General features: G+C 36.1%; 1 protein-coding gene across 4 annotated transcripts in view; it reads left to right on the top strand.

Moving 5' to 3' along the window:
- LOC127450356 (magnetosome-associated protein MamJ-like) overlaps nt 1–16,458 on the top strand; it is an 86,697-nt gene that overhangs the window by 62,475 nt on the left and 7,764 nt on the right. For 2 of the 4 annotated variants that reach the window (XM_051714419.1, XM_051714418.1), the window contains exons 4-5: nt 3,998–4,115; nt 8,323–8,384. In XM_051714419.1, coding sequence (XP_051570379.1) covers nt 3,998–4,115; nt 8,323–8,356 — 152 coding nt within the window. In that variant the 3' untranslated portion in view covers nt 8,357–8,384. The remainder of the gene's footprint in view (nt 1–3,997; nt 4,116–8,322; nt 8,385–16,458) is intronic. The other 2 variants (XM_051714417.1, XM_051714421.1) reach the window with 1 other exon arrangement.

Here is a 16,458-nt window from a genome sequence, read left to right as displayed (position 1 = left end):
AATGTTAACAAATACAGCATTCGATTTTAAAAATGTATTAGTATATGTTGAAATTAACATGAACTAATATTAATAAATGCTTAAGTATTGTTCATTGTTCATGTTAACAAATGGAACCTTATTGTAAAGTGTTACGATTTTATTTTAAGCATTTTTGGTAACATTTTACAATAATTTTCCATTTGTTAAAATTAGTTAACAACAATAGTTAACATGATCTACCACTGAACAATACTTGTTAAGTATTTATTAATATTAGGTACACTGTAAAAAAAATAAAATAAAATCCCATTGTTTAAAAAACAAACAAAAAACTGGCAGCTGTGGTTGCCAGAATAATTATGTAAAAAATACAGTAAAAATGTAAACAACTTTAAAGAACAACCTGTAAATTTTATAGTTTAAAACTGTTGTTTTTATGGTATATTTTACGGTGCAGTACCGTCATTTATATTATTAAATTATAAACTTAATATATTAACATTCTGAAACTGTAAAAATCTGCTTTTTACTTTATAATGTATTGTTAATTGCTGTAAAAATTACAGAAGAGCACATGATGACATGAAGTTAATCAATAGTAGCTCTTCCAGGAGCAATGACCAATAAACATGTAGAGACAGTGCTCCGAGTCACTCACACAAACAGTAAACACCATCAGAGTAACACATGTGAAATTAAAATAATGCAATAAACATTAACTAAACTACATTAAATATAACACAGAACACTCCAATGTACATCACTGATATTAAAAATAAGAAGAAACAGAACTGTTCCCATAAAATATAATGAAATGTAATGTAAATTTTTTTTGAACGCCCGATTACTGTTGTTTACGTAACTTTAACAACAATTTACTGTAAAAAGTACATGTACTCTCTTGTTAAACATAATATACATTAAACGTTAATTATACAGGAAAATCATACTTTTTGCATCTAAAATTTTTATTTTTACAACATTTTATTGCACAATGCCAATAATGTTTAATCTAACCTAATCAAATTTTACCATAAATCTGCATGTTTTGTCTTTTTAAATATATTTAAAAACATTTACGTTTATTTTTCTGTACCTACTAGTTAACCAATTTATGTTTTTTTACTGTAGCATTTTTACAGTCTTTTACCATTAAAATCACGGACAGTGTACTGTTAATTTCAACATATATGAATACATTTTTAAAAACAAAAGTTGTATTTGTTAACATTAGTTAATGCACTATGAACTAACAAAAGAACAATTGTATTTTTATAAATTAACACTATCTTAGATTAATAAATGCTGTAAAAAAAAAAAAATAAATAATATATATATATATATATATATATATATATATATATATATATATATATATAGTTCATTGTTAGTTTATACCTAATGCATTAACCAATGTTAACGAATGTAACCTTATTGTAAAGTCTTACCGTATTTTTTTTTATTGTGGTCAATGGTCATTTATAAATGTTGTTTATTTGTGTTCATTTTAGTTCATAATGCATTAACTTATGTTTAAATATACCATTTATTAACATAATTATTAATGTTAAAATCAAGTATATGTTGGAATTAACAGTAACTAAGATAAATGTGCTGTAAGTGTTGTTCACTGTTTTTTCATTAACTAATTAATTAACTAATTTTAACATGCAACCTTATTTTAAAGTGTTACAGATATTTTGTATTGTTATAATGTATTAAAACTAAAAATATACTAAAACTAAATAACTAAAAAGAGCCATTACAAAAAAACCAAAATATGTATGCACCATTAAAACTTAAAACCAAATTGAAATATATCAACAAAAAAACAAACAAACATTAAACTAAATAAAAATAAAAACTAATGAAATTTTCAAAACTATAATAACCCTGAATGCAGTGTGCAGGTGTTTATGCAGTGTTACATGATTAAAAAAATTATTTTTAGTGAATTGAGTGCTAAAATAATGCAGACAGCATGTGCAAATTAATGACGCTGTCAGCAGGCGCAATTTGAAAGTGAATTTCGCCCCTCAGTGTCTTATCTGAAACTAGCGTTCTGTGCTCCTATGGGTGTCATGTCCGCTCTTGCATGCATTGGGGTAGTTTATTTGAATCCTGGCTCCATTCTCCAGTCTTTTATTCACTTTTCTTCATTTCTGCTCTGGCCCTAGGCATCAGCTTTTATTATGCTACATGAGAGCAAGCATTTTCAGAGCAGAACTGGGAGTGCTCGCAAAGATAAACGCACTCAAACACACTAGAGCTTTGTGCTGTACGGCTGTAAATTGACGCCCATGTATAGCTGGGTCCTGGTCAGACACTATCTTTGTTCTACCAGCAGTGCATTGGCCTCTAGGTTGCAGATTATGCTGCGGTTAATAGCTGCACATCAGTGAGAGATAACCACTGTGGTGCATCTTGGCACATTTATAAGATGCTATGTCAAGTTAAAAGTACTTTGTCTATGTCTGGACCCTGGTTTTTCTTTTTTTTTTTTCATTCTGTCTTGCTTTTTTTAAAATGTAACATGTAAAACAGGCCTGAAATGTCTCGAATTATTACTGCCAGCTCAGTTCTATGCCTAACACCAACTGCCTGTAAAAATCTGTGTCGACATACCTCCTTATCCGTAAATTGACTGTTAAAAAAAACATACGTGACCTTTGGGTCGCTGGGTCAAAGACCCAATTAAATTTGAACAGAACTAGCAAACCTATTGACTGAATGCTGGTTGCATAAAAACGTTTAGTTCATAAAGATCCTGCAGCAGCACATGTAGAACAGCTTTTATCCTTTCATGAATATAAAGACTTCCCAGCTGTCTGTACGAATGACTTGACATGCTTGCAAGTAGATTAGACCTGGCAGCATGATAATCTGGGTTAGAAACAGGGCACAGTGTCACGTAAGATCTTCTATCCATCCTATCCTGTCATCTGATCATATGGAGCAAAACTGACCAGCTTTTTGTACTTGGATCAAGTCTGGTCCACTTTCCAGCATATTCTAGCCAAGAATCACCCACTAAGACAGGACAACATTGTTTGATTGAAGTGTAAAGCGTAAAGCCAGAGTTTGTTTTGTTTTTTTGTGCTGTTTAGGGGTAGGTTTATCTGAAATTGTTGATTATAGAGCAGTATGTAAAAATAGTTAAAAAAGAAAAAAAACTTTACAGTCTTTACAGAAAAGACAAGAAGAAATACAACCTGGCCTCTCACAGAGTCACATAAGAATACCTTCATTTTTTAAGGCTTTTTATGTGGTTTGTTGTACGTATCGCTGCAGTTTTCTGGTAAATTGAACACTGGAGGGGCTAAAACAAACCCTAACCTTAAAACCTCATCTGTTTGGTAGAACATTTAACTCGCTTTAAGTGCCACTCAGTGGACAGTTCACCTCGAAACTACTGCAATATGTTTATAGAACCATGTAATGTAATTCAAAAATTTTGCCACAATCATCAAATTTTTATGAGATCAGGCTGAAGAAGTGAATAAATGTGGATAGAATTTATTACAGTTTTGTCTGTCTAAAGTGACGAGTACTAATTATTCACAGACGTAACTTAATATGCATTTATGTTAATGGATATCTAGCTTGCTTGCCAATAAGTGCCTCAATATATATATATATATATATATATATATATATATATATATATATAATTCACATTTTGGGCTGGGAATTAATTAATTATGAATTGTGCACTGATAGCATTGTTTATTTGCGCATGCTGTCAGCATAGTTTTAGCACCCACTTCGGTAAATTAATAATGCAAATTAGGAAATGCCACATGGCCCTGATCTTGTGTTTGTGAGTGCTAGGTTGTTAAATATGCAGCAGACTACCACGGTGTGGCATATTCTATTGGGTTTGTACAGCGTCACTCTACCACTGCAATCCAGACACCTGAATCGGCTCGTTAACAGTGAGAGTTGAGAAAATGCTTGCCAGTTTTGTGTGCAAAGTATAGAGTTAAATGTCAAAACTGATCTCTCTTGTATGTAGATGTTGCAGCTGCCTCTGTGACAGATGAGGGTGAGACCCCCGAAGTTGTGCCCGGTAAGAAGAGGACCACCAAGTTTGAGAAGAGAATGGCCAAGGAAGAGATGGAAGAGGAGCAAAGGTCAGTATTTGCCTTTTTCCCTCAATCCATCACCTCCTTTCTGACTCACTAAAAGCAACTGCAACTCCTAATAGCATGCAAAAGTGAAATTGCCATTTCACTTTTCTTGTGCACTTCATACATGTTTTTGAAATGCTTGTCAAATGAATAACTACAGTATCCACATTGACACTTTCTAGCTGTTGCGTTTTTAAGACGTGTTCTGTACAGTGCTGTTTTTAGGACTGATGTATACAGTACAATTTATGTCTAGAAATTAGAGGACTACAGTATAGAACTGGAGTTGGTTATCACAAAATCAGATTTAAAGACATATTGTTCCCTTTAACAAAAGCAGTCTAACCCAAAGGAGTTTGTTTTTCATAGGACCTAGACCAGGTGTGTGTATGTTTGTGTGCTCATATCAGGGGAGGTGCGAATAAAGATGCTAAATACAAATAAAAAAGAACAGATATTAATAATTAAGATCTGAAATTAAAAATAATAATATTAAGAACTGAAAATTATTAATAATGGGAAAATAAAGAACAGAAATAAAAATCTGATATCTGAAATCTGATATTATATTCTCCACTTTTTCTCCCAAATTTGGCATGCCCAGTTCCCAATGCACTCTAAGTCCTCGTGGTGGCGTAGTGACTCGCCTCAATCTGGGTGGCAGAGGACGAATCTCAGTTGTCTCCACGTCTGAGACCGTCAATTCGCGCATCTTATCACGTGGCTTGTTGAGCACGTTACCGCGGAGACCTAGTGCGTGTGGAGGCTTCACGCTATTCTCCGCAGCATCCACAACTCACCATGCGCCCCACTGAGAGTGAGAACCACATTATAGCGACCACGAGGAGGTTAACCCAATGTGACTCTACCCACCCTAGCAACCGGGCCAATTGGTTGCTTAGGAAGCCAGACTGGAGTCACTCAGCATGCCCTGGATTCGAACTTGTGACTCCAGGTGTGGTAGTCAGCGTCTTTACTTGCTGAGTAAATTTATCATAATGTGCAAATAAAAAAGAACTGATATTAATAATTAAAATCTGAAATGAAGAACTGATATTAAGAACTGAAAATGTATCATAATGTGCAAATAAAGAAGAACTGATATTAATAATTAATAACGAAAATGAAAAACTGATATTAAGAACTGAAAATGTATAATAATGGGCGAATAAAAAAGAACTGATATTAATAATTAATAACGAAAATGAAAAACTGATTAAGAACTGAAAATGTATAATAATGGGGAAATAAGGGGCCTGGGTAGCTCAGTGGTAAAAGACGCTGGCTACCACCCCTGGAGTTCGCTAGTTCGAATCCCAGGACGTGCTGAGTGACTCCAGCCAGGTCTCCTAAGCAACCAAAATTGGCCCGGTTGCTAGGGAGGGTAGAGTCACATAGGGTAACCTCCTCGTGGTCGCTATAATGTGGTTTGTTCTCGGTGGTGCGCATGGTGAGTTGAGCGTGGTTGCCGGGGTGGATGGCGTGAAGCCTCCACATGCGCTATGTCTCCGTGGCAACGCGCTCAACAAGCCACGTGATAAGATGCGCGGGTTGACTGTCTCGGACGCGGAGGCACCTGGGATTCGTCCTCCGCCACCCGGACTGAGGCGAATCACTATGCAACCACGAGGACTTAGAGCGCATTGGGAATTGGGCATTCCAAATTGGGAGAAAAAGGGGAAAAATCCCCCCCCCCCCCAAAAAAAAATAAATAAAAAATAAATAAAAATAATGGGCAAATAAAAAAGAACTGATATTAATAATTAAAATCTGAAATGAAAAACTGATATTAAGAACTGAAAATGTATAATAATGGGCAAATAAAAAATAACTGATATTAATAATTAATAACGAAAATGAAAAACTGATTAAGAACTAAAAATGTTTCATAATGTGCAAATAAAAAGAACTGATATTAATAATTAAAATCTGAAATGAAAAATAAGAAGAACTGAAAATTAATCATAATGGGCAAAAATAAGAACTGATATTTTTAAGAACTGAAATTGTTTTTTTATATTAATGGATAAGAATTGAAAATGAATAATAATGGGCAATTAATTCTCAATTTTGTAGCTAAGTCTGTCTGTGCAATTTTGTAGAAATACTCTTCCTCTGTGGACATGGTTTAGTATGGGGGAAAAAACTAATCCCGTTAACATAGTTACCCATTGAATTCTGTGGGAAAATGAAAGAGAAATATGCAGTAGATATGGTTATTTTTATAAAGAACAGTATGTTTGCTGTAATGACGCATATATTGATTATCATCTGCAAACTGTTCCAACATAAAGTTTTTTGAATTATGTTGATTTTTATAGCACTATTTATTGTTTATTGACTTTTTTGTTTGACTTTACTGAATAAATTTACTTTTTAGAATATCTGCCAAGTTTGGGGGTTGTTGAAAGTGTGCAAAATTGTTTTGGGAATGTTTTATCAGAAGCGAGGTCCACTATTAAATACTTTGAAAAACACCCTGACTGGCACTTCTACACAATAATCATAATTATGAAGATTGATAACATTTCTGAAGGCACTCGTTCACTGTTTAGGTTTGTTGACACTTTGTATTGTGGACCATATCTAGTATGCTGCTGTGAGAACCTGCATAACATGCTCCCCTCACGCTCACTCTGGGTGCTGCGTTTGAGATGTTATGCAACATTGCAGCTCCTCTCAGGGCAGCTAGCAGGGGCCCAGGGTTTGCCTGGAGGTTCAGGCACACAGCAGGGGGTGGGGGTGGTTGGTCCAGTTGATAAAACATGTAGATGGAGCAGTGGCTGATCTGAAATTAAAGATCCTCCGGATGTCATATATGTGAGCACAGAGTTATATTCTCAAGAGAAGTCTCTACCACTATTTTGCTCAAAGACAAAAAATATAACAAAAAGTGTACATTGCTTAGTGATTTCTTATACATCAGTCATAAATTTAAAATACTTTGATGTTTTTATTTTATTTTTGAAATTTCATGAGAATTTCCTTAGCTATTTCATCTTATATTGTACATTTCTTTAAATTTCCTTTTTTGTTGTTGTTGTTTTCTTTTCTTTTTTTTTACTCCCCTTGAGTAATGTCAGTGAGTGCATTTACATATACAACAAAAAGCAGCCAGATCTCAGGAAAATGATGTGACCGTAGCAACATTATTGCGAAATGAAATCACGTGGTTCATTACGCATAGTAAGGCAGTTCCAAGGTGAAATGTCCACTGGGAGGCGCTGAAAGAGTTATATTTTCTCCATAACAAACTAGGTTTTTAAGGTTAATGCTCTTTTTAAGTTTTAAATGAACAAAACCAACTTTCCTACATTAAACACTAAGTTTTTATAATGAGCTGATTTTTTATAGTTATTAGCATTTTGTCATAGAATCATGTTACTATACCTACACTTTTGCTAAATGATTTTTACGTGCCTCATACGTATCGCGCATTTCCTACTGAAACTAGAGGCAACAATGACTTTTATTCATTTTCACACAGATCATGAGTAAAATGGCAGATTGACAGTACATAAACATTTACTTTTCACCCTGTTACTTACACAATTTTATCAAATGACATCTAAACCCTTTTACTATGGCGAAAGACTTGTAAGGCGATACATTTTAACATTTGCAGTACATAACCAACTACATTTACAAGTGTGATTAAGTGCGATTAAATTATGCAGTAGCTCAACTGAGAGCATTGCACTTGCAATGAAATGACTGGGGTACGAGTCCTGAAGAACGTGCAAGTCGACACATGAGCTGAAAGTTGTTGTAGAAACACCACAAAATGACGCAGTTGCTTCAGCAGTTGCATTTTCTTTTTATGACACTATCGGTTAGGTTTAGGTTTCAGGTTTAGGGTAGGGAGGCCGGTTTGATTTATAACTCGATACAGCATTAACCTTAAAACTCACTTTTAGCGCCACACAATGGACATTTCACCTCAGAACTGCCGTGACGTGTAAAGAACCACTTAAAGTCATTTTGCAATAATGTTGCCACAGTCACGTAATTTGCATGAGATCGGGCTGCATCTTATTAAGCACAATGTATGTAAGATTGTGCATTAAGTGCACTTAAACATTTTTTTACATCAGCTTTTGCAAAAAATCTCTACGTGTGTGTGTGTACATGTATACAAGCAAGCTCACGTTGAACCCTATGGGTACAGTATGTGCATAATGTCCTCTACTCATGCCCTTTATCTTTGCAGGATAGAGTTCACAAATGACTTTACCTCTCTTTAAACAACAAAAGGCCTGTTTCAGGCTGCTGGTAAGGTATCATTTACTTCAGTTTGACCCCTCTGACACCCCTCATGCTCTCACACCTCGGCCCTCCCCAATCACCATGTGCTGACACACAGGGTGTAACACAGATATTTTACTACCTCCTCACTTTCCTAATTCACCTCAGTGTCACTCACAATTCATGTCCCAGCATGACGAGTTAAAGGAATTATTCACCCAAAAATGAAAAATATGTCATTATTTATTCCCCCTCATGTCGTTTTAAACCTGTAAGAATTCTCAATTTTGGGTGAATATTCCTTTAACACCAAGTCAGTTGCTCCATTATGTTTTAGATCACTGTGTTTTCTGTATGGTGCACATTAGGAGCTAAATATCATTATGGAGCAGTGGACTGTCTAATAGTCTCACCACAGACTGTCTACATGTGTTCTGCATCTGTATAAAGGCACACACAGAAAAACACCAGGTCCGTAGTTCAAGGAATTCATTTTCACCCTCACACACACACACACACACACACACACACACACACACACACACACACACACACACACACACTACTGAAAGAAAACAGGGGAGAAAGCTCACAAATGCAGGCCACTGAGCACATATGAAGGCATGTGTATTCCTGTGTGCAGTAGAGTGCATTACAGTTTGATCCTATCGAGTGGTACAGTATGAATACCCTGTAATTATATTCAGTACAAAAGAAAATCCACACTTGTCAATGCATTAGAACAAAATATTTGTAATACTTTACAGTGAGCTTCTATATGTTAACTTTATTTAATCATGAACTAACAATAAACTATTTATTCAGCATTTTGGTAGATGTTCATTTAAACATTTAGTATTGTTCATTGTTCATGTTAGTTCATAATGCATTAACTAATGTTGTCAGTAAAATGGCTAAAAAATTGACATTAGTTGTTGTTATCTAATGTAATGAAATTCATACATTAAATGTGAAAAAAAAGAGTCCAAATAGTCTTGTTACATCACATTTAAAGGTGTAGCTTTGGTTTGTGCATACCAGGGTTGGGTAAAATTCTGAATTTAAGAATTGGCTTCCTCAGTTCATGAGTTGGAATTTGAATTGAATTGGCGACATCACACAGGAAGTTGAATTGGAATGACAGGAGGAGAATTTTGGTAACACTACAATAAGGTTCCATTCGTTAACATTAGTTAATGCATTAGGTATCATGAACAAATAATTAACAATATAATATAATCTGCATTTATTAATCATCGTTAATGTTAGTTAATAAAAATACAATTGTTCAGTGTTAGTTCATAGTGCAATAACTCATGTCAAAAAATACAACTTTTGTTGTAAAGTCGCAACTGCATGGAGATAGTCAAAATTGCACAACTTGTACAATCGCATGATTTCAACTCAAAATTGGAAGAAATAAAGTCGAAATTGTTAAATATAAACTCACAATTATGATGAATTTGCAATTGTGAGATATATAGTCACAGTTGCATGTTTGTTTTAAAAGTTGCAATTGCACGGAAAATTGTTGAAATTGCAAGAAATTATCAAAATTGCAAAAAAACCAAACTCGTGCAATTGCGTGAAATAAATTAGAAATAGCAAGAAATAAAGCTGAAATTGCAAAATATGCATTTTAAACCCCAACTTTGGGTGATGTTAGGGTTTCCTCTCCTCAAAAATCCCAATTTAACCCCTCTGTAGGAGATGTGATGTGTAGTATTTTTTTTGCTTTCTATTAAGTAATGCATACTTAATCCAACTGGTACAGTAATAATTGATTGTCCCAGTGAAGAGCTATATTTAGAAGGGATTTATTTAAAAGCAACAAGAAGAGACAAATTATTTAAAGCAGAATTAAGTTCTGATGATGCAAAGGGAAACTGGAAACAGAAAATATTTTTCTAGGACTACTGTGAGCAGCCTGATGTGGATATTTATGTTCATGTCTTTACCAGAGTTTAATCTTATCAAAATAACAGTTGATATTACTATTTTGGAGAGTATTGCTGCCTAATTTGCCTTCCAAATGTCACTTTGTAAACTAACTGTCTGCCTGCTTTTGCATGTGTATTCCCTGCACTATACCAATCTTTCTTTCATGGGCAACATTCAGCAATGGTTGTAGAACATTAAAGAGATGTTACAGACCTCATGAAATCACTTGATGAGTGCATTTTTTTAAATTGTCATTAGGTTTTAGTTACATCTCAGCAGTGAACCTTGTTTTATTTTCTAGTGAGTTGCAGGTGGTATGGGTGGGTGGGGTCTCTAATCAGACTTTTTGATTAGACAAAGGTCTGTGTTGTGCATTGAAGATTAATATTGAAAAAGAGTCATCAATGTGTTTGGTCATTTTTTCCAGAAGAAAATATGGTGCTTTGATCCCGCTATGCCATAAAAAATTAAAAGTTAATGCTGACTTTCTCATAATTCTGACTTAATTTCTCACAATTTACTGACTCACAAATGTGTGATTATAAAGTCGCAACTGTGTGATGATATAAAGTCACAACTGCGTGATGATATAGTCGCAACTGCGTGATATTAAGACACAACTGCGTGATGATATTAAGACGCAACTGCGTGATGATATTAAGACACAACTGCGTGATGATACGAAGTCGCAACTGCGTGATGATATTAAGACACAACTGCGTGATGATATTAAGACACAACTGCGTGATGATACGAAGTCGCAACTGCGTGATGATATTAAGATGCAACTGCGTGATAATATTAAGATGCAACTGCATGATGATATTAAGATGCAACTGCGTGTTGTAGTCACAACTGCGTGATGATGTGCAGACGCAACTGCGTGATGTTGTAAAGTCGCAACTGCGTGATGTTGTAAAGTCGCAACTGCGTGATGTTGTAAAGTCGCAACTGCGTGATGTTGTAAAGTCGCAACTCCGTGATGTTGTAAAGTCGCATCTGCGTGATGTTGTAAAGTCGCATCTGCGTGATGATATAAAGTCACAACTGCGTGATGATATTAAGATGCAACTGCGTGATGATATTAAGATGCAACTGCGTGATGATATTAAGATGCAACTGCGTGATGATATAGTCGCAACTGCGTGATGATATTAAGATGCAACTGCATGATGATATTAAGATGCAACTGCGTGTTGTAGTCACAACTGCATGATGATGTGCAGACGCAACTGCGTGATGTTGTAAAGTCGCAACTGCGTGATGTTGTAAAGTCGCAACTGCGTGATGTTGTAAAGTCGCAACTCCGTGATGTTGTAAAGTCGCAACTCCGTGATGTTGTAAAGTCGCATCTGCGTGATGATATAAAGTCACAACTGCGTGATGATATTAAGACGCAACTGTGTGATATTAAGATGCAACTGCGTGATGATACTAAGACGCGACTGCGTGATGATACTAAGACGCGACTGCGTGATGATACTAAGACGCGACTGCGTGATGATACGAAGTCGCAACTGCGTGATGATACTAAGATGCAACTGCGTGATGATACTAAGATGCAACTGCGTGATGATACTAAGATGCAACTGCGTGATGATATTAAGATGCAACTGCGTGATGATACGAAGTCGCAACTGCGTGATGATATTAAGATGCAACTGCATGATGTAGTCACAACTGCGTGATGATGTGAAGACGCAGCTGCGTGATGATGTAAAGTCACACCTGCGTGATGTTGTAAAGTCGCACCTGCGTGATATAAAGTCGCAAATGCATGATGATATAAAGTCTCAACTGCGTGACAAAAGTCGCAACTGCGTGGAGATAGTCAAAATTGCACATCTTGTTCAATAGCATAATTTCAACTCAAAACTGGAAGAAATAAAATCAAAATTGCAAAATATAAACTCACAATTGTGATGAATTTGCAATTGTGAGATATATAATCACAATTGCATGTTTGTTTTAAAAGTTGCAATTGCATGGAAAATTTTTTAAATTGCAAGAAATAAAGTCAAAATTGCAACAAAACAAAAAACTCGCCAATTGCGGGATATAAACTCAAAATTGTGAGAAATAAAGTCGAAATTACAAAATATAAACTTGCAATTGTGATGAATTTGCAAATGTGAGATATAAAGTCACAATAACGAAATATAAATTTGCAACTGCGTGATATAATGTCACAAGTTGCAATTGCAAGAAAAAGTCAAAATCACAAAAAACAAACTCGTGCAATTGCGTGAAAAATTAGAAAAAGCAAGAAATAAAGCTGAAATTGCAAAATATGAACTCGCAACGGTGATGAATTTCACAATTGTGAGATTTTAAAGTTGAAATTGCAAGAAATTATCTCTCTTTTTTTAATCCGTTGTGGGATCTGGCTTTCATAGAGAGAGACAATAAATTTGTCTGCTAAATGCGTTTATATAAACTGGAGTTCAGTGTTGTCAACTTAGTAATACACTAGCATATAGATGGCTTCAAAGCTGATAGACAAGAACTAAATGCTACAAAACTGCTTTTATAATGCTTTAAGCATTTTTTGGATCACTGCAGATGTTTTCAAATCATTTAAATTTGCCAAAGCAGGAACTTGACACTGATTCAGCCAAAGTTCTATGTAATAAACTAAATATGGTTACATGTAAGCAAATCTGTTTAGATTGGCACTTAACTAACATGACTGCAAGCGTGTGTGGGTGACAGAGCTTCTGTGGGTTGGTAATCATCTCTCCCGAATTCCTCTGGCTCTCCTGGTCTTTGCTCTGGTGTTACGCTCAGTTTAACCGCTGCACAACTAACATGCTCTGACAAGCCTTAACCAGAATGTCCAATGGTGAGTGAGATCTTTTCGACTATCCTATCACTAATTAATAAATCTCTCATTACACAATTGTGTCCAATTATTATGATTATCACTGCAATAATAACACCTTGATGTTAAAGGAATGTTCTGGGTTAAGTACAAGTTAAGCTCTGTTACCGCAGAAGAAAAACTTTCAACTTGTCTCACAATTTCTAAAAACAAAGAAAAATCACATTGACAGTCAGTACGTGTATATCTTAAAGTTCAATTTCAATTGGAATAAAACAATAATTTGTCTTTTTTAAATTGTCATATCACTTTAGTCCAACTGAAATCATATGAGTCCATTCTTTGTGAAGTTGGACAGACCTAGATGATGCTCAACTTCATTCAGCATGTACAGTATACGTTAATTGGACCACAACTGGCCTCGGCATTATGCACGTGCCTATATAAACCAGAATCATCCTGTATTTAAGGGAACAGGATTGTGTTCAGTATTTAATCCATACGGAATGCGGGAAGCGCCAACAATGGAAGTCTATGGGGCAAGGCATTGAACTGTTTCAAAAGTTTAGCCACAATACTTGAAAATTACATACATGTTAACATGAGATTAGTGTGATAAAATTGTTTACCAACCTGTGTAAATTTACAGTACATCCAATATTTCACCGCCTGTCAGGACCTTGTAAATGCAGTAACCCTGGTAACTTCTGCACAACGCATGCAAGGATATTGCAAAGGGATGCCTATAAAACACTATTTACTTTTTTAAGGAATGCTCTGTAAAGCACTTTTTACATTTTCAAGAAAATCTGTGGAAAGTACAGTTAACACAGCGCAACCTCCACCTACATTAGGTTTGTAACATAACCAGACATTAATCTGCTAGAAAAGTAGTCCCGCTATAGCTTAAGTAACACAAAGTGCTAGAACAAAAATATGAGCCTTACGTTTCTGCTTGTAAACCATTGGTTACAAATGGGAGATTCTCAAGAAATCTGTTGAGAAAATCTGCTGGTCCAATTTTACTCACAAATAAGAAACTATATTTTGCATGTAGAAAATGAAGCCTATTTTTACGGCCATAAAGATACAGAAATACTCAAACCAGCCTGTCTGGCACCAACAATCATCCATGAGATTATCTAATTGGCCAATCGTATGGCTGCAGTGCATAAAATCATTCAGATAGGGTCAGGAGCTTCAGGTAATGTTCACATCAACCATCAGAATGGGGGAAAAATGTGATCTCAGTGATTTGCACCGTGGCATGATTGTTGGTGCCAGATGGGCTGGTTTGAGTATTTCTGTAACTGCTGATCTCCTGGGATTTTCACGCACAACAGTTTCTAGAATTTACTCAGAATGGTGTCAAAAACAAAAAACATCCAGTGAGCGGCAGTTCTGTGGACGGAAACGCCTTGTTGATGAGAGAGGTCAACAGAGAATGGCCAGACTGGTTCGAACTGACAAAGTCTACGGTAACTCAGATAACCGTTCTGTACAACTGTGGTAAGAAGAATATCATCTCAATGTTATTCTGAGATGCGGGTTGGCGCTGTTTTGGCGGCACAAGGGGGACCAACACAATATTAGGTATATATATATATATACAGTGAATTCATGAAGTATTCAGATCCCTTCATTTTTTTCACATTTTGTTATGTTTCATCCTTACGCTAAAATGCTTTAAATTATTTATTTTTTTCCAAATTTATTAAAAAGAAAAAACTTAAATATCACATTGACATAAGTGTTCAGACCCTTAACTCAGTACTTAGTTGAAGCACCTTTGGCAGCAGTTACAGCCTCAAGTTGTTTTTGGTATGATGCGACAAGCTTTGCACACCTGGATTTGGGGATTTTCTGCCATTCTTCTCTGCAGATCCTCTCAAGCTCTGTCAGGTTGGATGGGGACCATCGGTGGACAGCCATTTTCAGGTCTCTCCAGAGATGTTGGATTGGGTTCAAGTCTGGGCTCTGGCTGGACCACTCAAAGATATTCACAGAGTTGTCCCTAAGCCACTCTTGCATTGGCTTGGCTGTGTGCTTAGGGTCATTGTCCTGTTGGAAGGTGAACCTTCTGCCCAGTCTGAGGTCCTGAGCACTCTGGACCAGGTTTTCATTAAGGATATCTCTGTATTTTGCTGCGTTCAGCTTTCCTTCAACCCTGACCAGTCCCCCAGTCCCTGCCACTGAAAAACACCCCCACAGCATGATGCCACCACCACCACGCTTCCCCGTTGTGATGGTATTGCGCAGGTGATGAGTGATGCCTGGTTTCCTCCAGACATGACGCTTGGAATTGTGGCCAAACAGTTCAGTCTTTGTTTCATCAGACCAGAGAATCTTGTTTCTCACAGTCTGAGAGTCCTTTAGGTGATTTTTTGCTAATTCCAAGCAGGCTTTCATGTGTCTTGCACTGAGGAGAGGCTTCCGTCTGGCCACTCTGCCATAAAGTCCAGATTGGTGGAGTGTTGCAGTGATGGTTGTCCTTCTGCAAGTTTCTCCCTTCTCCACACATGATCTCTGGAGCTCAACCAGAGTGACCATCGGGTTCTTGGTCACCTCACTTACCAAGAACCTTCTCCCCCGATTGCTTAGTTTGGCCAGGCGGCCAGCTCTAGGAAGAGTCCTGGTTGTTCCAAACTTCTTCCATTAAAGAATTATGGGGCCACTGTGCTCTTGGAAACCTTCAATGCAGCCAAATTTTTTTGTAGCCTTCCCCGATCTTTGCCTCGACACAATCCCGTCTCTGAGCTCTACAGGCAGTTCCTTTGACCTCATGGCTTGGTTTTTGCTCTGATATGCATTTTCAGCTGTGAGACCTTATATAGACAGGTGTGTGCCTTTCCAAATCATGTCCAATCTATTGAATTTGCCACAGGTGGACTCCAATCAATGTGTAGAAACATCTCAAAGATGATCCAGAGAAATGGGATGCACCTGAGCTAAATTTCAAGTGTCATAGCAAAGGGTCTGAATACTTATGTGATATTTAAGTTGTTTCTTTTTAATACATTTGCAAAGTTATAAAAAAATGGGGTAAGGAGTGTAGATTGATGTGAATTTATTTTAAAGCATTTTAGCACAAGGCTGCAACATAACAAAATGTGGAAAAAAAAATGAAGGGGTCTGAATACTTTATGAATAAACTGCATATGAATGCTCGCTCTCTCTCTCTCTCTCTCTCTCTCTATATATATATATATATAAAATCAAAGATGCACTCGGTATCTTTTTGCTCATGTCGTCTGCAGCATCATTCAAAATCAATAGATTTCAGTTACAGATGCCATTGTAGAAATTCACTATTCACAGTCAGCCATTATTAATTTAATC

This window comes from Myxocyprinus asiaticus, chromosome 13 (genome assembly GCF_019703515.2).
Source record: "Myxocyprinus asiaticus isolate MX2 ecotype Aquarium Trade chromosome 13, UBuf_Myxa_2, whole genome shotgun sequence".
Taxonomy (NCBI): domain Eukaryota; kingdom Metazoa; phylum Chordata; class Actinopteri; order Cypriniformes; family Catostomidae; genus Myxocyprinus; species Myxocyprinus asiaticus.
Note: the sequence above shows the minus strand (reverse complement) of the source record. Positions and strands in the feature narration are given on the sequence as shown.